Source organism: Canis lupus, chromosome 37 (assembly GCF_011100685.1).
Source record: "Canis lupus familiaris isolate Mischka breed German Shepherd chromosome 37, alternate assembly UU_Cfam_GSD_1.0, whole genome shotgun sequence".
NCBI classification, from domain to species: domain Eukaryota; kingdom Metazoa; phylum Chordata; class Mammalia; order Carnivora; family Canidae; genus Canis; species Canis lupus.
This window is the reverse complement of record NC_049258.1, coordinates 24,885,871-24,908,676: the sequence shown is the minus strand read 5'-3', so window position 1 is coordinate 24,908,676 and position 22,806 is coordinate 24,885,871. Positions and strand designations below refer to the sequence as shown.

The window sequence follows — 22,806 nt, the reverse complement described above, 5'->3', positions numbered from 1 at the left end:
TGGCCTGGGTTTGAATCTTACTTTTACTAGCTCTGTGACTCAGGTAAGTTCCTTAGGCCCTCAGTTTCCTTGCCTGGAAAGTGGTGATAATAAAAGTACTCACCCCAAAGAGTGTTTATGAAGCCCAAGAAATGCACCTAGCACTCTGCAGCTGGCTGCTCCCTGCCCGCCACTTTTTTTTTTTTTTAATTTCTAAGGTTTTATTTATTCATGAGAGACACACAGAGAGAGAGGCAGAGAAGAGACATAGGCAGAGGGAGAAGCAGGCTCCCTCCAAGCAGGACTCGACCTCAGGACCCCGGGATCACAACCCGAGCCAAAGGCAGACGCGCAACCACTGAGCGCCCCCCCCCCCCCCGCCCCCGGGTGCCCTGATGGTTGCTCCTATAAATGGGCTTCCTTAGTCCGCAGCCACCACCAGTCCTTCGGAACCCGAGATGCGTTTTCTGCTGCAAACGTTGCTGCCTCTGGTGGTTTGGTTCCCAGACTTGCCCACCCAAGCCTTTGGATTCGGCAGCTAGAACATTCAGGGCTCCCTCCCTCTCACCTCTGGGACTCTGCACATGCTGCTTCCTCCACAAGCACCCTTGACACCCTTTGTCTGGCAAACAGCCTTGTGTCCCTCAGGAGGCAGCACTGGGGTGACCTCTTCCAGGAAGCCCTCCTTGATTTCTCCAGAATTGGGCTGTGGGCTCCCTCAGCGCAACGCCCTTGCCATGTGCCGCAGGAGTGAGGCTGCTGTCCGGGAGAGCGGGGAGGGGATGGGCAGTTTCTGGGAGCTCGGGGAAGGGGAAGGACGGGGTACAGCCCAGCCTACTATGGGAGTATCTGCGGCAGGAAGATACCTCTTCTCTCTACTGAGATCTGTGTCTAGAGAGTCACATCTGATCTGTGTATCAGAGTGAATTTGCACGCGTACTCGAGCCAGATCCCTGGGCCCAAATCCTGGCTCTGCCACCAGCCAGTGCATGGTCTTGGCCTTAACTTTCCTGCATCTGTAAAATGGGCACAAGACTAGATCCGCCCTCACACGGCTGTTGTGAGAATCTCACAAATTACCGTGTGTAGAGGGATCAAAACAACACGTGCTACCTAGCACTCGCTCAGTAATAATATTGTCGTTTGTTGCCCACTGCCCTCCACCCCGGGCTCCCACGCCTGGTCCCGTGCACGTTACACACCACTGTCCCAGGTATGTGTTTCCTTCTCAGCGCTTCCTGTGGTCTGGGTCCAGGCTGAGTGTGGGCCACGCGGATCGGGATGGCCCTGATGCTCCCACGGCACCCCCAGATCCTAGCCCAGTGCTTGGAGCCTCGTAAGTGCTCAGTGCTTGGTTCTTCTCCGCCCAGAGACATATACGCCTTGGGGCGAGGGAGCGAGAGGAAGGGGTCATCGAAGTTCTGGGGGGCAAATGATAAGATGGAAAAACGAACCCGTTTTGCAATGGATGTCACGGGGCGGGGGCAGTGGGCTCCTTCGTGAGTCGCTGGACACAAGGGAGCTCAGCAGAGGAAGGATGTCAGTGGGTCAGATGTCACTGGCCTCCTTCCTGCCTGAGCATTGGGGACTGGAGGGGACTCTCAGGAGCCCTGTGGGAGTGTTCTGGGTGCACTGGGCTGAGCCCTTGGGTTTCAGTTCTGCACAGATGAAGTGAACTTGCCCGGGAGGGGAGCCCTCTGCCACCCGGGCCCGTCTACCTCACGATGACTGAGCACTCTGTCCCCCCACCTCTCCTGCCCTATTGTGCTCCAGCCTTCCTGGCCCTCTGACTGCAGCGGGCCATGCTCAGGAGCCCTCGTCCTGCGGTTCCCTCTGCCTGGAGTGCTTTTCCCACAGCTCTCCACAGGTCCGACCCCTTGTCATTCATTCAGGTCCCAGCTCACCCGAGACGCCAGGAAGGCCCTCTCTGAAGTCTCCACCCTCAACCCTCCAACTCTGAGTCACTTTCTACCCAAGACTTGGCCTTATTTTTCCACCCCATAAATCTCCAAAACTGCACATATGAAATTACTTCTTGTGTTTATCTGTCTCCCCATGCCACCTGTAAGCATCATGAGGACGGGAGCTTTTGTCCTGTCACTGCTGATCTCCCACTGACCAGAACGTTCCTGGCACGTGGAAGGGACCTGGTATTTGTTGAGCTGAGTGTCAGGTTGGATGGAGACACCTTACCCTCTAGAGCTGTTGCCGTCCAGTACGGCAGCTGGGGGCCACATTTGGTCAAATTGAAACCAAAATTAAAGCAAAGTCTAGTTCCTCACTCATATTAACCACATTTCTTGTGCTCAGTGGCCACAAAAGGCTAACGGCTATTGTGTGAGATATTACAAATACAGAACATTCCCATCATTGCAGAAAGTTCTGGGGCACAGCACTGCTCTAGACCATAAATACACATTGCCTTCCTACTTCTACTCTTCATTCACACCACTTTCTCTGCCTGGAATGCTTTAGCTGATCATTAATAAAAATCCTACGTGTCTAGTTAGGGGCGCCTGGGTGGCTCAGTAGGTTAAGTGACCGACTCTTGATTTCGGCTCAGGCCATGATCTCAGGGACCTGGGATCGAGCCCTGAGACTGGCTCTGCGCACTGTGGGGAGTCAGCTTGAGGATTCTCTCTCTCCCTCTCCCTTTGCCCCTTCCTCCCACCCTCTGCTCGTGTTCTCTCTCTCAAATAGATAAATAAATCTCTAAAAAAATTATGGTAGGGGGACACCTGGGTGGCTCAGTGGTTGAGCACCTGCCTTCAGTTCAGGTCGTGATCTGGGGTCCTGGGATTGAGTCGGGTGGATCCACAGGGATCCTGCTTCTCCCTTTGCCTGTGTCTCTGCCCCTCTCTGTGTGTCTCTCATGAATAAATAAATAAAATCTTTGAAAAAAAATTACGGTAGATCCATCAAAAATAGAAGACTGTGTAATGCCATGGAACTCTTTCAAAATATATTGTTAAACGAAAGAAAGCCAGCTTTAATACAGGGGGAAAATGTCACAAAACATGAGAAGATTGGGGCCAGAAGTTTCCAGCTTTATCTGGAATGTTTAAAACTTTTAAGGAACATAATTAAGTATGTAATTATCAGTTAATGAGCATGTATTACTGTATGGTCTCATTTTTGTTTTAAAAAAAGTTCCCTTGGAATTTTAAAGACCAGATCAAACGTCTTACATAAAAGCGCTTGACGTGGGGGCGCCTGGCTGGGTCAGTCAGAAGAGCATGTGACTCCCAATCTTGGGGTCAGGAGTTTGAGCCCCACCTTGGGTGTAGATATTACTTAAAAAAAAAAAAAGAATTTAAAACAAGTGCTTAACATGAAGCTAATATAATGCTGTACCTCAACTACAAGAATAAAAAAAAAAGGTCGTGTCCAAAAACTCCTTGACAGAGTACATGCTAAAGGAACACAGGCCACTTTTACACATCAAAAAGAGTAAAGAGGATATTTGCCAAAAAACCTCTAGGTTGAGAAATTGGGGTGATTTCACTTTCTTCTTTTGGTTCAGATTTCTCTAGTGAACATGAATTTCTTTTGAAATAAGGACTGGGGACAATAAAAGATCTTGTTAAAAATTCTTTAAGGCTCAACTCAGGGGAGAACTCATGGGCCTTGCTACCTTGAGTCTGGAGTCACGGCCACCGTCATCACGGGTAGAGCTTCTTGGTGGGGGGGGTCCCTCAGCTGGAAGATGCCTGCCCATGAGTGCCTAGATGGAGGGATGGAGACTGCACCCCCCTTGCCAGCTGTCCTGGAGGGGGTTGTCTAATATTTGCCGATGAGCTGTGGCCAGCCCTGCGCAGAAACAAGCCATTGGCTGTACTGACATTGTATAAGGAGGAGCTTAAAGGACCCCATGATCCCTTGCCTCTCCTTTGTTCTCAGGGAGTCATTAACTGGGGACCTTGCACGCAGTTTGGGGGTTCCTGTGTGTCAGGGGAAAAAAGGAGGTGGTGTGTGGACAGCTGGAGAGCCGGGTGTTTTGGGAGGCTTCAGAGGTGAAGAGCGAGGCCGCTGGTCATCCAGATCGCCCCCAAGCCCTGCTCTTTTTCTTGGGTGGGGGGATGGGGAGGTGGAAGCAGGGTAATTCATTCTATTAGTGGCATCCAGAAGGATTCTGAGTGCCCAGAAGCCTCGCCCCTCCGTCCCTACTAACCTGGTGACTAAGCGTGAGTTTTGGCTCTGGTCCGACTCCCGTTCCCTAAGTACTAAGCCTCTAAGCTACTTACTTAACCTTTTCCATGCCTCTATTTTCTTCTCTGTCAAATAGGGATATTGATGATATAAGGATATTGATGTTATAGGGATACTGATGATACAGGGATTTGATGATACCGCCTCAGAAGAAGCCCGAGATTCGCTGATGAACCCTGTTAATTTAACCCTGTTCCTCTTTTCAAGCCAAGACACAAGACTCTGGCCAGGGAAGGTTCCCGCGCCCACAGCGGAAGCGCGGGGCCGGGGCCCATTTATTCCCCCCTCCGCCCCCCCGCAAAAAAACCCCACAGCGGGTAAGGCGCGCCTCGGGGGAGTCCCGCCCGTCCCCGCTGCGTCCCCGCGACGCCCGGCCTCGCGCACCCGCACCCGCACCCGCACCCGCACCCGCACCCGCAGCCGCAGGCCCTAGGCGGGGGGGCGCCCCGGGCTCGGCGAGCGGAAGGGGCTGCGCCGCGTGGAGGAGCGCAGGGCGGGCGGCGGCGGGCGGCGGCTCGCGAAGGGCCCGAAGTGCTCGGCGGCGAAGGCGACCACGTCGCGGGGCTGGCGCAGCAGCAGGAAGAGCAGGAAGTCGGCGACCAGCGCCCGGGCCTCGGGGTGTTGCCGCAGGTAGCCGGCGTGCCTGACGCGGAGCTCCTCCTGGCGGGGCCGAGCCTGAGCGCGACCCGGAACCCCGCCCCCGCGCCCCCGCACCCCGCACCCCCGGCACCCCGCGCCCCCAGGCACCCCGCACCCCCAGGCACCCCGCACCCCGGCACCCCGTGCCACCCCCGCACCCCGCGCCCCCAGGCACCCAGCGCTCCCCCGGAACCCCGCGCCCCCCCCCGACACCCCGCGCCCCCCGCGACACCCCGCGCCCCCCGCACTCCTCGGCACACCGCACCCCCGCGCCCCCCGCACCCTGCGCCCCCCGGCACCCCGCGCCCCCAGGCACCCCGCACCCCAGGCACCCCGCGCACCCCCAGCACTCCGCGCCCCCCGCACCCCCCCGGAACCCCGCGCCCCCCGGCACACTGCACCCCCCGCGCCCCCGGCACCCCGCGCCCCCAGGCACCCCCCGTACCCCCGGCACCCCGCGCCCCCAGGCACCCCGCACCCCCCGGCACCCGGCGCCCCCAGGCACCCCGCACCCCAGGCACCCCGCACCCCCGCACCCCCAGGCACCCCGCACCCGGCACCCCGTGCCACCCCCGCACCCCGCGCCCCCAGGCACCCAGCGCTCCCCCCGCACCCCGCGGCCCCCTGGCACCCCGTGCCCCCAAGCACCCCAGGCCCCCCCCCCCGGCACACCGCGCCCCCCGCACCCCTCGGCACACCGCACCCCCCACGCCCCCCGCACCCGCGCCCCAGGCACCCGCAACCCCCGCACCCCGCGCCCCCAAGCACCCCGGGACCCCCCGGCACACCGCACCACCTGCGCCCCCGGCACACCGCGCCCCCAGGCACCCCGCATCCCCCGCACCCCCAGCCCCCCGTGCCCCCCGCGCGCCCGGCACCCCGCACCCCCGCGCCCCCGGCACCCAGCACTCCCCACGCCCCCGGCAACCGCGCCCCCCGGCACCCGCGCCCCCAGGCACCCCGCACCCCGGCACCCCGCGCCCCCCCCCGGCACCCCACACCCCCTGTGCCCCCGGCACCCCGCACCCCCCGCACCCCGTCACCCCGCGCACCCCCGGCACCCCGCGCACCCCCGGCACTCCGTGCCCCCCGCACCCCCCCCGCACCCTGCACCCCGGCACCCCGTGCCACCCCCGCACCCCGCGCCCCCAGGCACCCAGCGCTCCCCCGGCACCCCGCGCCCCCAGGCACCCCGCGTCCCCATCTCGGCACCCCGCTCCCCCCTGGCACCCCGCGCCCCCCTGGCACCCTGCGCCCCCAAGCACCCCGCGCCCCCGGCACCCCGCGCCCCCAGGCACCCCGCACCCCCTGCACCCCCGGCCCCCCGCGCCCCCGCACCCCGCGCCCCAAGCACCCCGCGCCTCCCCGGCACCCCTCGCCCCCCGCACCCCCCGACACACCGCACCACCTGCACCCCTGGCACACAGCGCCCCCAGGCACCCCACATCCCCCGCACCCCAGGCCCCCCGTGCCCCCCGCGCCCCCGGCACCCAGCACTCCCCGCGTCCCCGGCACCCCGCCCCCCGGGACCCCGCGCCCCCCCCCCCCGGCACTCTGCCCCCCTTGGCACCCTGCGCCCCCCAGGCACCCCGCGCCCCCCGCACCCTAAGTCCCCCAGGCACCCGCGCCCCCACCTCCTCACCCCGCGCCTCCCGGCACCCCACGCCCCCAGACACCCCGCCACACCCCGGCACCCCGTGCCCCCCCTGGCACTCCGCCCCCCCGGGCACCCTCCGCCCCCCCCCCCCCCCCCCCCGGCACCCCGTGCCCCCGCCTCGGCACTCCTCGCCCCTCGGCACCCCGTGCCCCTGGCACCCCACGCCTCCACCTCGGCACCCCGTGCCCCCCCCCCGGGACCCCCACCCCTCACCCCTCGCCGCAGGGCCTCCCCGCCGTGCATTTCAAGGAGGCTCCCCGGCGGGAGAGGGGGACCCCAGGTTGGCTGCAGCACCCCCTCACCTTCCGGTCCAGGAACCTCGAGGAGAGCTCCAGATCCTCCTCCCACACCAGGGGCTTCTTCTCAAATACGGGGCGGGGCTCAATCTCCTCTGGGTGGGCAGAGAGGAAGGCTGCACAGGCTGGCCCCAGAACCTTCCGGGATACACAGGGGCTGCCCCAGAGCGGCCACACCCGCCACACCGCAGGCTCGGTAAAGTCCCCGGGTTCTGCTCAGATGGCTGGAAGGCCTTCCCTGCTCAACGAGCCTCCCCTAGTGGCCTTGGGGTCAGGGGCTGGGGGGCAGAGCTTCCCCCACCTGTTTCAGGTTCTGATCCCACACTGAGCCCAGCCTCTGCACCCTGGGGGGCCCCAGGATTTCCCACCTCTCCCTCACTCTCCTCCAGCCAGAGGTTTCACTCACCCTTCTCCCTCAAGACAGGCATCTTGGGGATCATGCAGTAGCCGGGGGAACCCACCTGGATTCTCTTGGCCAAGTGCCTGGAATACAACTCGGGTGTGAGAGTGGGAGTCTTCCCAGACCAGCCCGCTCCCCTGAGGGGCTGGGGGCCTCCCTTTACTGCTGCTTCCCCAACACCCCTATTTATCTTTCAGTTCCAGGGTTGTGTTCATGTCTAGGCCCCCAGATAACGGCCCCTGCTTTTCAAACTGGGTCTTGCTCATGCCCTTGGACGTGTGTGCTGGTGTGCCAGGGCTGGCATGAGAACTCTAGCACCAAAAATACCATGAGCCTCCAGCTAGGGGACACTCAAGATAGAAACAACATGCCAGGGGCGCCTGGGGACTCAGTGGTTGAGCATCTGCCTTCGGCTCAGGTTGTGATCCCAGGGTCCTGGAATTCTGGGATCCTGAGGTCGAGTCCCATTTGGGGGCTCCCTGCAGGGAGCCTGCTTCTCCCTCTGCCTGTGTCTCTGCCTCTCTCTGTGTGTCTCTCATGAATAAATAAATAAAATCTTAAAAAAAAAAAAAAAGAAACAACATGCTAAGTTATCAAATAAAGAAAGCCAACAATCCAATTACTTTCCCCCCCAGTGTAATGATTATTATATGAATACCTCTTTGGAAATTTCAAGAAGTAAATTCTTACTCCCCACCCCCACCCCAAATTATCTCATAATTTGGTGCCTGTGCCGGGCTGCTGACGGCTTGGCAGTGTGCCAGGATGCTTTCCCCCAGCACATGGATTCCATCTAATGTCAAGTTGTTCAAAACTTGTTGCTTTTCAGCATTACGCCCCCCGCGCCCCGCCCCGGCAGCTGCTTGGGCCTCTAGGCCTTAGGCCTGGGCCGGTCAGCATTGACCTCAGCCATTCAGGGCTCCTTGGTGAGCATCAGGTGAATGCGTGGGCATTGCGCGTGGTGCAGGAGGAAATACGTGAAGGAAGAGTGAGTGGTGTGGATCAAGCAAGGGGGCACGCTTCCTGGGGGCGTCCCACAGACAGTAGTCCCCCTTCAGCCTGGGCCGCCCCGCGGTCCAGCACCCACGCTCCCGCTCCACACTGCCCCCTGGCCGCCACTGTCAGTAGCTCACCCGTCCGAGAGCAGGTAAAACTGGCAGGAGCTGGGGACGCCTTTCACCGAGTGGACGGTCTGCTCCACGATGAACACTCGCACCTGCTGGCGGTCCACTTCAATGGTCTGGAAGCCCAGGGCTTGCTGGCAGCAGCCAAAAAGGAGGGAAGGAGGTGAGGGGGATGCCCACCAGGATCTCCCCCAAATCTCACCCTGGCCCTTTTCCACATCTTGCCACTTCCTTCCTTGTTTATCAGTGATAAGCAACTCTTGGCTGTCCAGACCCTCAGGCACCACGGGATTTCAGTTGCACTTAAGTGGGTGCAGGCCCCCCCCCCACCGTTGCTGCACCCCAGCCCTCCCCGCATCATCTCGATGACCAACTGCTTCTAGTTGGCAGATTCAGTTACAGGGATGAGGGGTGAGGAAGGGGGGCGGGGAGAGTGGGGAGTTGGGCTATTTGAGGGAGGGGCACTTGATGCTTTGCGGGGGTGGGGTGGGGTAGGGTGGGGTGGGGGGCGGTGTTGATTGAGATCTGTGGCTCCAGGCAGGCTGCTCTGTTGTGAAAACTTAAACCCTTGGAGCAGCTACGGCCATGGGCAGAAAGTGCTGATATAAAACATGTGTTTCAAAGAAGGTGGGGTGGAGGGGGGAGTGACATGGCTTGTTAGTGTCAAACACATTGCTGTTTGTCACGTTTGTCATGATAGAAAAGAGTAGAATGTCATTTTCAAATTAGCACCCAGAATGTGTGTTTAGAGGCACAACTTTAAAGATCCCACATTAAAAAAAAAAAAAAATCCCACATTGTAGGGCACCCGGGTGACTCAGTGGTTGAGCAACTGCCTTCGGCTCAGGGTGTGATCCCGGGGTCCTGGGATCGAGTCCCGCATCAGGCTCCCTGCAGGGAGCCTGCTTCTCCCTCTGCCCATGTCTCTGCCTCTCTTTCTGTGTCTCATGAATAAATAAATTAATTAATTAATCAAAAAACCCTCCCACATTGCAGGAAGTCCTAGGTATGTTGATTATGAAGTTTTAACCACAAGAAAGGGAAAAAAAAAGGGAGGGGATACCCTTCAGGTTTGAGACATAATCAAAGAACATTTGAGCGCAGTTGGAAATGGTGCGTTAAAAAAATATATCTTTCAAAGCAGCCCTCTGCTGTGTTTCTGTCTCCTGGACTGACTTCCGTGCGACAAGCATTGCTTCTCTCAACTGCTCCCAGCTTGGGTCCCTCCTCTCCAGGCCTCCTGCACCACTCGTGATGGTGATCGGCCGACAACCGTGCAAGTCCCACTTGCACGGGCCCAGCCCACCCCCCTCCTACCCCAACCCCCCTCCCCACCCCTTCGGATTTTCCCCAGGCCAACTCCCTGACCCGGGGAAACCCCTCACGTAAGTGGAGTAGCACAGTTTGCCCTCCGTGTCCAAGGCCAGGAAGCGGGCATTGTTGGGCACCGTCTGCCGCCAGGCCATCACCCTCAGCAACACCAGGTTGGCAGCCTGGGAGATGAAGCCTACGGTTGAGCTCCCCGGGAAAAAAGTCACTTCCGTCTTCATTTCCTGTTCAGGAGAGATCTGGGTTGGGGACACGGATCTGGGAAGGGGTGGGGAGGATGGGAAAGCCAAGCGTGGGCACATCTAGGGTCCCTGCTGAGTCTCCCTGCCAGGCTCCTGGCCTGACCCAGTCCACACCCCCCTCCCCTTGGCTTCGAAGAGGACGCAGGGTACGGCTTCTACCTGCCTCTCAGCCTCACCTCACCCTCCTTGACGCTCCTGGTCATGGTCAGCTGGTCATCCTGCTTCACCAAACTCATCTTGTGCTCCATGGGGAGGATGTGAAACTAAGGGCCAAGGGAAGAATCAGGAGCTCACCCCGCTGCACCCGAACAGCGCCCCCCACACCAGGTCACTGTGCCTGTTCTCCTTTATGAATGAGAAAACAGGGAAATTTGTAGAAAGATCTTCCCTATGTAGTGAGGTTCAAGAACAGAAGGCATGTGATCATGTCATACAAAGTGAAAAGGCAACTGCGCTTCAGAATACAGGTTTTCAAAGATGGGGATGGTTTCTGTGGGAAAGTTCTTGGGCATCAGTGGTTTCCAGTGTGTAAAACCGGTTGCGTTCCAGAAGAGGTGGCTGGGCCTGGGCACGGGAGGAAGGGAGCAGGAGGCCTTGGAGGCGAGATGGTGACAGGCCCTTGGGAAATGCCAGGCTCTGGGAAAGGCCAGACCATGGGGCCCCCAGAGAGATGCTGGGCTTTGGGCCTGGAGGAGGCCCCGGGTGGACTGGACCCAGGGTTCCTGTGTTAGGAGGTCATGAGAAGCAACTTGCTGCCACGGATGGGTTGGTTTCCACGTTATGCATGGTGAGGATTGCAGAGGAACCAGAAGAGAGTTGGGGTGACCTCCACTGAGCCCCCGGCCCCTGCCCATGTTCTTTCCTCCCTCCCTCCCAGGGTCTCCATTCTCTCACCCCGGTTTGGGGTCCAGGCCGGGACCCTAGGAGGTACCTTGATGAACTCCTGACTATGTTGCTCCATGATATGCAGTTTCCACGAGAGGTAACCTGGGGCCGGGAGGAGAAGGTTGCTGTCACCGTCACCCTGTCACCCCATCACCGGGGACAGGCCAGGCGGGAAGGTGGCAGGAGGCTGGACAAGTCAGGAGGAGTGTGACCGCAGGGAAAACTAAGTGGCTTCCTTGTCCTAAGTCTGTGATCAACTTCCTCATCACCCCCCTAAACACACCCGCTTTGCTGCCTTCTGGTCCCAAGGTGAAGCCCAGGGTGAGTCCTGAGTGAGGGTCCTGGGGTGGGGGCGGGGGAGCTTGCCCAGGAGGGAGTTCCCGCAGAGCATTCTGTCCATGAAGCCGCGGCTGAAGGCGTGCACCAGGACGCACGAGGACATCATGCCCAGCTCGTCTTTGTATTTTCCTCTCTGGACCTCAATGGTCAGCTCTCCCTCGGGCTCCCCCGTGTCCGAGACCATGGCCAGCGTCTCGGAGAACATCAACATCTGCAGCTCCTCCTGTTCTGTGGGGGGGTCCCGTGGGCACAGATGAAGCCCTAGGTCCTGGGCCTCGACTCCCTGACTGTCCCCCCAGCAGGGCCCCACAGTCTGCACCCACCCCTTCCTCATCCCCCATGTCCCAGGCAGCTCCTGCCTACCCTCTGTTGGCCCCCACAGGTGAAGACCTCCCTGCCCCCCCCCCCCGCCCCGCCAGTCCCCGTGGCCTTGGGGTCTTCCCTCCACAGTTATCAATACTGGGTGTTATACTATATGTTGGCAAATCGAACTTCAAAAAAATTATATATATAAACAAATAGGGGGTCTGGGTGGCTCAGTTGGTTAAGCATCTGCCTTCGGCTCAGATCATGATCTCAGGGCCCTGGGATCAAGCTCTGCCTGGAGCTCTCTGCTCAGTGGGGAGCCTGCTTCTCCCTTTCCCTCTGGGCTCTCGCTCACTGGCTCACTGGCTCACTCTCTCTCAAATAAACAAATAATTAATTAAACAGTAAGTCTTTAAAAAAATTATCAACAAATAGGCCTCGCACCCTTTCTGAGTGCCAGGGCCAGCAAGGCTCAGCGAGACCGGCCGGGCCTGCACCCTGCACCCCCGCCCCCCACGCTCCCACCGCCCCCACTGTCCAGGCTCACGGAGGTTGCTGAGGAAGTGGATGGCTTCAGCATTGGCCTCTGGGGCTGCCAGGCTCCCTTGGGCTGGAGGCTGGTGGTCCTTGGCTCTGTGGCCTAGGGAGGGAGAAGAGGCTGAGATGGCAACCTTGGGGAGAGGGACAGGGGTCCCCAAAGCAGAATTCTCCAAGGCCACCCCAGGGAGGAAGAAGGAGGAGAGAGGGAGGGAGAAGAGGAGGAGATGCCGCTCCAATATCCATCCCAGCGGCCTCTTCCCACCTGTGGATTGAAGTTTAGAGGACATGCTGCCTTCAGCTACCCGGTCAGTGTCTAGTTGTCTCCCTGGCAACCGGATGCCAGTGACCGCCTCTTAAAGGGCCATCAACACACCTCACAAAACACCCAGACCTTGGAGGCAATGGTAGGAGCTGTGGGGACTGGAGCTCAGACCATGCCTGGAGTATTATCTTGCAGAGGGAGCATATGACACAGCAGGGAGGTGACATGGGTCATTAGGATGACTTTAGGGAGCACCTGGCTGGCTCAGTCAGAGGAGTATGTGACTCTTGATCTCAGGGTGGTGAGTCTGAGCCCCATTGTGGGTATAGAGATTACTAAGACAACAACGACGACAACAACAACAATAATGATAAGCTTTAAAAAGCCAGATTGACCTTGGAAGTTGTGACCTTGAGTCAGATATGGCCTCACACGCGTAGAACCCACTTGGATGTCATATGAGAGCAATGGTGGTAACAATGACAATCACAGCAAACCTTTCAGCCTCGCTCACCTGAGGCCTGGCACTGTTCTGGAGGGCTGCACGTGTGTGTGCAATCATTCAGTATTCAGACTAACCCTGTGAGTAGGATCTTTTTTCCCTGCACTTTATGGCTGAGAAATCGTTGGGGTCTTTCCTAATGTCACACAGCTAATACAGTTGACCCTTGAGCAGCATGGGTTTGAGCTGCCTGGTCCACTAATATGTGGATGTTTTTCAGTAAATATGCTACAGTGCTCTAACTGTAATCTCTTTATGATTTCTTTTTAAAAAATAATTAATTAATTACTTTATTTTTTGTGGGGGGACAAAGGAAGAGGGAAAGAGAGAATCTCAAGCAGACTCTCTGCCAAGCATGGAGCCCAATGGGGGCCTCCATCTCATGACCCCGAGATCATGCCCTGAGCCAAAATCAAGAGTCCAACACTTAACGACTGAGCCACCTAGGCACCTCTCTTCCTTATGACTTCTTCTTCTTTTTTTTTTTTTAAGATTTATTTATTTATTTATTTATTTATTTATTTATTTGTTTGTTTATGATAGACATAGAGAGAGAGGCAGAGACACAGGAGGAGGGAGAAGCAGGATCCATGCTGGGAGCCCGATGTGGGACTCAATCCCGGGACTCCAGGATCACGCCCTGGGCCAAAGCAGGCGCCAAACCGCTGAGCCACCCTTCCTTATGACTTCTTAACAACATTTTCTCTAGCTTACTTTATTGGAAGAACACAGTATATAATACATAGATCATATAAAACATGTGTTAACTGTTTCTGTTATTTGTAAGACTTTGGGTCAATAGTAGGCTACGAGTAGTTAAATTTTGGAGGAGTCAAAAGTTATACTTAAATTTTATTTTTTTAAACACAGTGCTCAATTTCATTTTTTTGTTTATTTACTTATTTAACTAATGTCTACACCCATTGTGGGGCCCTAACTCATGAACTTGAGATCAAGAGTCGCATGCTCCTCCCAGTGAACCAACGAGGTACCCCTATGCTGGAATCTTCAACTGTGCAGGAAAGAGGGGATTGTCAGCACACCTCACCCCCGTGTTGTTCAAGGGTCAACCGTAATTGACAGAGCCACAACTCAACCCAAGGCAGTGTGGCTCCTAGAGAGAATTCAAAGAAAAATGAAACAGCAAATAGACAATACACTGAATCCAAACAACCGGTGCCATAGAGTAGGTAGTGATTAGTGACAAAGATGAAAATTGAATTATGATAGGTAGGACTCAAGCCCCAGGCTGTGGGCTATCTGGTCCACACCTTGTAAGTGTTTGAGTCTACATCATAGTGGCTCTAAAAAGGGGCTCAACCTGACAGAGTTACAAAAAAAAAAGAAAAATAGTGTCCAAAAGCCTCAGTCACCTAAGGAATTGCCCTCCATCCCCGACCTTAGTACTCAGGAAGATAATTTTCCAATGTCTTCTCATTGGAAGGTAGTTATCTATCAACTTCAGGAAGATTTAGAATCACATGCAGAATTGTTTGAGACAATAAAAGTAGCAATATTAATTTGTATGTTGTCACACTGTGCATATTTGGTATTTCAAATTCTTTAAAATAATTTGGCATGGGAGGGGGCTTAAAAGATAAGACATGAGGGGCACCTGGGTGGCTCAGCGGTGAAGCATCTGACTTTGGCTCAGGTCATGATCTCAGGGTCCTGTGAGAGAGGTCCTGTGAGGTCCCCTCTCTCTCTGCCCTTCCCCCTGCTTGATCTCTCTCTCTCTCTTTCTCTCTTAAATAAATAAATAAATAAATAAATAAATAAATAAATAAATAAATAAAATCTTTTTAAAAAGAAAAGAAAAGTTTTGAGATTCTAATTTATATCAAGCAGTTGAATGGCACTTGGCTGGCTCAGATGTAGACGGTGGAACTCTTGATCTTGGTGGTTGTGAGTTTGAGCCCCACGTTAGGTGTAAGAGAATACTTAAAGAATCAAATAAATAGGGATGCCTGGGTGGCTCAGGGGTTGAGTGTCTGCCTTTGGCTCAGGGTGTGATTCTGGGATCCAGGTTTGAGTCCCATATTGGGCTCCTTGGGGGAGGCCTGCTTCTCCCTCTGCCTGTGTCCCTGCCTCTGTGTGTGTGTTACGAATAAATAAACATATTTTAAAAAGGAATAAAATAAATAAAATAAAATATTTAAAAAATAAATAAATTAGTTGAATAATTTAATTATTTTAAAAAATATTTTATTTATTTATTCATGAGAGACACACGGAGAGAGGCAGGGACACAGGCAGAGGGAGAAGCAGGCTCCATTCCATGCAGGGAGCTTGATGGGGACTCAATCTCGGGTCTCCAGGACCACACCCTGGGCTGAAGGCGGTGCTAAACCACTGAGCCACCCGGGCTGCCCTGAATAATTGATTTAAATTGAATTCTGAAGTTAAATTCTTACTGGAATTGAAAGTAGAACCAAAATATTTTTTAAAAACCTTAAAATTTGCTTCATTCATTCATTCATTCATTTTATTTAGTTTCATTCATTTATTTTTAAGTAAGATCCACACCCAGTATGGAGCCCAACCTGGAGCCTGAACTCATGACCCTGAGATCAAAACTTGAACTGATACCAAGATTATGTTCAACTATATAGCAACAAGTTAGGCAATCTGGGAGAAATGGATGCATTCCTAGAGATGAATAAACTACCAAAACTGAAACAGGAAGAAGCAGAAAATCTGAACAGACCCTTGCTGAATAGAGAGCAAGAAAATTGCAGCAGTCATCAAAAGCTCCCAACAAACAAGAGTCTAGGGCCAAATGGCCTCCCAGGGGAATTCTACCAAATATTTAAAGAAGAATTAACCTATTCTTCTGAAGCTGTTTCAAAAATAGAAATGGGAGGAAAACTTCCAAACTCTTTCTATGAAGCCAGCATTACCTTGATCCTAAAACCAGACAAAGACCCCACCAAAAAAGGGGAATTACAGACCAATATCCCTGATGAACACGGATGCCAAATTCTCACCAAAATACTAGCCAATAGGATCCAACAGTACATTAAAAGGATTTTTACCACAACCAAGTGAGATTTATTCCTGGACTGCAACGTTGGTTCAACATCCGGAAATCAGTCAATGTGATACATCACATTAATAAAAGAAAGGACAAGAACCATATGACCTTCTCAACAGATGCAGAGAAAGCATTTGACAAACTACAGCATCCTTTCTTGATTAAAACTCTTCACAGTGTAGGGATAGAGGGAACATACCTCAATATCATAAAAGTTATATATGAAAAGCGCCACAGCAAATATCATCCTCAATGGGGAAAAACGGAGAGCTTCCCCTTAAGGTCAGGAACATAGCAGGGATGTCCACTGTCACCATTGCTGTTCAACATAGTACTAGAAGTCCTAGCCTCAGCAATCAGACAACAAAAAGAAATAAAAGGCATCCAAACTCGCAAAGAAGTCAAAGTCTCACTCTTTGCCGATGACATGATACCCTATATGGAAAACCCAAAAGACTCGACCCCAAAATTGCTAGAACTCATACAGGAATTCAGCAAAGTGTCAGGATATAAAATCATTGCACAGAAATCAATTGTATTTCTATACACTAACAATGAGATAAAAAAAAGAGAAATTAAGGAATCCATCCCATTTATAATTGTACCCCAAACCATAAGATACCCAGGAATAAACCTAACCAAAGAGGCAAAAGATCTGTACTCAGAAAGCTACAGAACACTCACGAAAGAAAAGGAGGAAGACACAAAGAAATGGAAAAACGTTCCACGCTCATGGATTGGAAGAACAAATATTGTTAAAATGTCTATGCTACCCAGAGAAATCTATACATTCAATGCAATCCCTATCAAAATACCATCAACTTATTTCACCGAATTGGAACAAATAATCCTAAAATTTGTATGGAACCAGAAAAGACCCCATAGAGCCAAAGGAATGTTGAAAAAGAAAACCAAAACTGGTGGCATCACAATTCTGGATTTCAAGCTCTATTACAAAGCTGTGATAATCAATACAGTATGATCCTGGCACAAAAACAGACCCGTAGATCAATGGAACAGAATAAAGAACCCAGCCATGGACCCTCAATTCTATGGTCAACTAATCTTTGACAAAGCAGGAAAAATATTCAATGGAAAAAAGACAGTCTTTTCAACAAATGGTGCTGGGAAAACTGGACAGCCACAGGCAGAAAAATGAAACTGGACCATTTCCTGGCATCATACACAAAAATAGACTCCAAATGGATGAAAGACCTAAATGTGAGACAGGAATCCATTAAAATCCTAGAGAACACAGGCAGTAGCCTCTGTGATCTTGGCCACAGCAGCTTCTTGCCAGACACTTCTCCAAAGACAAGGGAGACAAAGGCAAAAATGAACTATTGGGACTTCATTAAGATAAAATGCCTAGTGGACAAAACCAAAAGGCAACCTATAGAATGGGAGATGTTTGCAAAGGCATTATCAGATAAAGGGCTAGTATCCAAAGTCTACAAAGAACTTATCAGGGGTGCCTGGGTGGCTCAGTCGGTTAAGTGCCTGCCTTCTGCTCAGGTCATGATCCCAGGGTCCTGGGATAGAGCCCCGTATCGGGCTCCCTGCTAGACAGGAAGCCTGCTTCTCCGTCTCCCTCTGCCCCTCCCCCTGCTTGTGTTCCCTCACTCTCTCTGTTAAATAAATAGATAGAAATATTTTTGAAAAAGAACTTAATCAAACCCAACACCCAAAGCACAAATAATCCAATCAAGAAATGGGCAGAAAATCTGAACAGACATTTCTCCAAAGAAGACAAATGGCCAACAGACACATGAGAAAATGCTCATCACTTGGCATCAGGGAAATCAAATCAAAACTACAACAATATACCACCTCACCCCAGTCAGAATGGCTAAAATTAACAAGTCAGGAAAGGATAGATGTTGGCGACGATGCAGAGAAAGGGGAACCCTCTTAAAACATTGGTGTGAACACAAGCTGATGCAGTCCCTCTGGAAAGCAGAATGGAGGTTCCTCAAAAAGTTGAAAACAGAGCTACCCTACGACCCAGCAATTGCATACTAGGTATTTACCCCAAAGATAAAAATGTAGTGATCCAAAGGGCACCTTGCAGTGTTGTCCACAGTAGCCAAATTGTGGAAAGAGCCCCAATGTCCATTGACAGATGAATGGATAAAGAAGATGTGGTAAATACATGCAATGGAAAACTACTCAGCCATCAAAAATGAAATCTTGCCATTTGCAATGACATGGATGAAACTAGAGGGTTATTATGCTAAGTGAAATAAGTCAATCAGAGAAAGAGTTATCATATGATCTCATGAGGAATTTAAGAATCAAAACAGAGGATCATAGAGGAAGAGAGGAAAAAATAAAGCAAGACGAAATCAGAGAGGGAGACAAACCATAAGAGACTCTTAATCACAGGAAACAAACTGAAGTCGCTGGACAGGAGGTGAGAGTGGGGGAATGGGGTAACTGGGGGACGGGCATTAAGAAGGGCACGTGATGTGATAAGCACTGGGTGTTATATAAGGCTGATGAATCACCGAACTCCACCTCTGAAGCCAATAATATATAATATGTTAATTAATTCAATTTAAATAAAAATTTAAAATAATATAAAAACATTTAAATTTGCTTAATTACTTAATTAATTAGCTAATTTTTAAGCAGGCTCCACACCCAGTGTGCAGCCCAACCTGGGGCCTGAACTCACTACCCTGAGATCAAGACTTGAGCTGATACCAAGATTTGGACACTGAACCAACTGAGCCATCCAAGTGCCCTCAAATTTGTTATATGTTTACTTTTTCTTAGATTGCAGTTAAAGTACTTGGGAGGCTGGTTTCTCTCTCTCTCTCTCTCTTTTTAAAGATAATTGAATTCTTCTTATTTTACTTTTTCCAGCTTTATGGGATATAATTGACATATAACAATTATTTGCTTTTAAAAAGGAAGTAGAATATCGAGGATGAGTAAATACAACATAAACTGCTTAAACCTTTTGCAGTTTTTAAAAGAGGACCAATTATTAATCAAAGCCCTCTTAAAAGTCATCATTAACATGTGCTAGATTTCTGATTAAAAAATGACTCAGGGAATGCCTGGGTGGCTCAGCGGTTGAGCGTCTGCCTTTGGCTCAGGGTGATCCCAGAGTCTCAGGATCAAGTCCCACATCGGGTTTCCTGCATGGGAGCCTGCTTCTCCCTCTGCCTGTGTCTCTGCCTTTCTCTCTCTCTCTCCCTCCCTCTGTGTCTCTCATGAATAAATAAATAAAATCTAAAAAAAAAAAAGAAATAACAGTGTTGGATAGAAGCATTATATTTAACAACAACAAAAAAAATGACTCAGAAGTTGAACTTAAAAGTTTAAAAAATGTTTACGTTTTAAAATTTGCAATTTGAGAAATTGAGCCACCCAGGTGCCCCTAATTTTATTTGCCATTTAAATTTTATTTTGAGTATTCATTTTTAAAAGCGAAAGTGAATTCTGAAGAAGCCTTTCTCTGCACGTGAGATACTGTCAGTAGCATTAAGAAAACTCACAACTACTTTAGGAGGTGGTTTGTTACTTCCTCAAAAAGTTAAATGTGGAGTTACTATATGACTCGGCAATTCCACTCCTAGGTCTATACCCGAGAGAACTGAAAGCATCTCTCCGCACAACAACCTGTACACAGATGTTCACAGCACCTGATGCATGGTAGCCGAAAAATGGAAACAACCCAACTGTCAACTGACAAATGGATAAACAAAATGTGGTGCATATCCCCACAATGCAATATTATTCAGCCATAAGGAGAGTAGATGTGAACTACTGCCATGTGCTCCGATGTGAACCTTGAGGATATGCCGAGGGAGAGGAGCTGGTCACAAAAGACCACATATTGTCTGATGCCACGTATGTGAAACGTCCAGAGCAGGTAAATCTGTGGAGACAGAGAGATCAGTGGTCGCTTGGTGTGGGTACGCAGAGGCGTGGAGTCACATCAAGTGTGCACAGGCTTTCATCTGCGGGTGAATGAAAATGTCCTAAGATTAGATTGTGGGGTCCCTGGGTGGCCCAGTCAGTTCAGCGTCTGACTCTTGGTTTTGGCTCAGGTTGTGGTTGTGATCACAGGATTGTGGGATCAAGCTCCATGGTGGGCTCTGCGCTCAGCGCGGAATCTTCTTAGGTTTCTCTCTCTCCTTCTCCTCCTCTCTCCCCACGCATGCTCTCTCTGTCTCTCTTTCTCAAATAAATATATCTTAAAACAAAATTAGGGATCCCTGGGTGGCGCAGCGGTTTAGCGCCTGCCTTTGGCCCAGGGCGCGATCCTGGAGACCCGGGATCGAATCCCACATCGGGCTCCCGGTGCATGGAGCCTGCTTCTCCCTCTGCCTGTGTCTCTGCCTCTCTCTCTCTCTCTCTCTCTCTCTGTGTGACTATCATAAATAAATAAAAATAAAAAAAAACAAAAAACAAAAAAAAAACAAAAAACAAAATTAGATTGTGATGGTCACAAAACAGTGCATATACTAAAAACTACTCAATTGTACACTTTAAAAGGATGAATTTTGTGTTATGGAAATGATAGCTTGATAAAGTTGTTAATAAAAGAGAGAAGAGGGATCCCTGGGTGGCGCAGCGGTTTGGCGCCTGCCTTTGGCCCAGGGCGCGATCCTGGAGACCTGGGATCGAATCCCACGTCGGGCTCCCGGTGCATGGAGACTGCTTCTCCCTCTGCCTATGTCTCTGCCTCTCTTTCTCTCTCTCTTTCTGTGTGGCTATCATAAAAAATAAAAAATAAAAAATAATTTAAAAGAGAGAAGATTTTTTTTCAAAGATTTAATTTATTTATTCACTAGAGACACAGAGAGAGAGGCAGAGACACAGGCAGAGGGAGAAGTGGGCTCCCCGGGGAGAACCTGATGCAGGACTCGATCCCAGGACCCCAGGATCATGACCTGAGCTGAAGGCAGATGCTCAACCACTGAGATACCCGGGCGCCTCAAGATAGAAGATTTAAATAAGGTCTACAAAAGCAAACTCTATCGCTTTCCTATGTAAATTATATAAAATTGGAAACATTTTTTTTTATTATTAGGACAAAGTCGGAAAATAAAAGAAGCACATTATGGTCTAGATGCTCTTTATTTTATTTTTTTTTTAATTTTTTTTAAATTTTTTATTTATTTGTGACAGTCACAGAGAGAGAAAGGGAGAGAGGCAGAGACACAGGCAGAGGGAGAGGCAGGCTCCATGCACCGGGAGCCTGATGTGGGATTCGATCCCGGGTCTCCAGGATCGCTCCCTGGGCCAAAGGCAGGCGCCAAACCGCTGCGCCACCCAGGGATCCCCTAGATGCTCTTTAAGGGGTGCCCACGTAGCTCCGTCCCTACTGTGCACCCTCTTCCTGGCCTGAGGGCAGATTCGCTCCCAGAGCCCTCTACCCTTTAGAGTTGCCCCCCTCCTCCCTCCCCTTTCCTTGGTCAGGCCCTTGGAGCTGCACAGGACTGCCACCTCCCTGCGCACACAGGCTCCCAGCCCTGGGAGCCCAGGTTCTTTCTCCCTGCCCCTCCCAAGAACCCCCCCATTCATGCTGGCTGTTTCCTACTAGAAGAGAAAGAAGTTTGACAGAGTGGTTCTAGAAGGATCAACATCCAATTTTTAAAAAAAGATTTATTTATCTATTTATGAGAGAGAGAGAGAGAGAGAGGCAGAGACCCAGGCAGAGGGAGAAGCAGGCTCCATGCCAGGAGCCCGACGTGGGACTCGATCCCGGGACTCCAGGATCGCGCCCTGAGCCAAAGGCAGGCGCCAAAACACTGAGCCACCCAGGGATCCCCAACATCCAATTTTTTTAATCTAATTTTTAAACCTCCGAAAGAGAGTCGCTGCAGACCCTTGTTACCGGTCCCCTTAGGGCCTCGTAGGCCAGCGGAGGGACCCTCTGTAGCAGGTAGATCTGCGAGCTGTGCAGCCCTCCTGGGCAGGTTGGCCTCTCTGAACCTGTGACAGGGACAGCCTGCGTCCTCCCAGCTGCTGGGATGGGCATCTATGGCATCATGAGCTCTGCGGGTGTGAACTCACTCATGTATCACAATCAGCTCCCAGGGTGGTGCTACCCATGTCCTCAGTGGGCTCAGGAGAAATGGAGGCACAGAAGGTTAAGTAACTTACCCAAGGTCATCTGGTTAATCAATGGAAACCGTGGGGCTATCTGGGGGGCTCAGTCAGTTAACTGTCTTTAATTCAGGTCACAATCTCGGGGTCCCAGGATGAAGCCCCCACATTGGGCTCCCTGCTCAGGGGGGAGCTTGCTCCTCCCTCTCCCTCTGCCCCTCCCCACCCGTGACTGTGCTCATTCCTCAGTCCCCGCAGTCACTCCAGAATGGAGCTGGGTGACATGAGATGCCCATCTGGCGTCACTCACGGTCAACCAGAGGCAGAACCTATCCTATCCAGCCTGGTCCCTCTCCAAGTCCTCTCTCTGCCACCTTATTATCTATTTGTCATCTCTATTATCTGTCATCTCTATTATCTATCATCTATCTATCTATCTATCTATCTATCTATCTATCTATCTATCATCTATGATCTCATTTTCTAGCGGTTCTGTCCCTCTGAAGAACCCTAAGACAGGTGCCTTTCTCTGCATCTCTTGTGGGGCTTTGCCTATGTTTAGGATCTCAGTAAATGTAACTGCCTGGGGTTTACTGACCCCAGAGTTAGGTTCCCACCCACTTTTCAAGGCTCCATGTGTGGCTAAGGCCTTGGAGGGCTGAGACCATCCCCAGCACACACGGGTAGGCCCAGGGCTCCTCGCCTCCCCCCTTCCCCATCTCCATTCCTCCCTGGAACGCCCGGGGCTGCCCACATCGTGTCCCCTCCCTTTCTCCTTTCCTGCCCTAGAGACAGCCAGCCTGTGACTCAGGAAGAAACAAATAGCTTACTGGTTATTTTTAAAACTACGTATTATTCAAATACCTTTGCGGCCACACATCTACCTCCATGTCCTCTGTCTAATGAATTATAGCACCAGGAATCTGACGTAACATTTTCCAAAGTGACTTCACATGCCTTTGCTCATAATAGCCTCTCACAAGCAGAATTGTTGGTG

At 52.1% G+C, this 22,806-nt stretch overlaps 1 protein-coding gene across 1 annotated transcript; it reads right to left on the bottom strand.

Moving 5' to 3' along the window:
* Positions 1-4,617: 4,617 nt before the first annotated feature.
* CATIP (ciliogenesis associated TTC17 interacting protein) lies at positions 4,618-22,722 on the bottom strand. The gene is made up of 11 exons (XM_038585907.1): positions 22,674-22,722; positions 19,544-19,632; positions 11,953-12,045; positions 11,127-11,327; positions 10,807-10,862; positions 10,052-10,138; positions 9,690-9,857; positions 8,314-8,438; positions 7,187-7,263; positions 6,787-6,875; positions 4,618-4,848 (listed from the first exon to the last, which is right to left on the bottom strand). Exons 1-11 carry the CDS (start codon positions 22,697-22,699, stop codon positions 4,618-4,620), a joined length of 1,242 nt encoding a protein of 413 aa, XP_038441835.1. The 5' UTR covers positions 22,700-22,722.
* Positions 22,723-22,806: the final 84 nt, after the last annotated feature.

Excerpts from the sequence above, each read along its gene's own strand:
- CATIP (XM_038585907.1), bottom strand. The coding sequence starts at position 22,699 with ATGGAGGTAGATGTGTGGCCGCAAAG. Across the intron at positions 11,328-11,952 it reads CCACTTCCTCAGCAACCTCC|AACAGGAGGAGCTGCAGATG; the intron begins GTGAGCCTGGAC and ends ACCCCCCCACAG. Across the intron at positions 10,863-11,126 it reads CTGCGGGAACTCCCTCCTGG|GTTACCTCTCGTGGAAACTG; the intron begins GCAAGCTCCCCC and ends TCCCGGCCCCAG.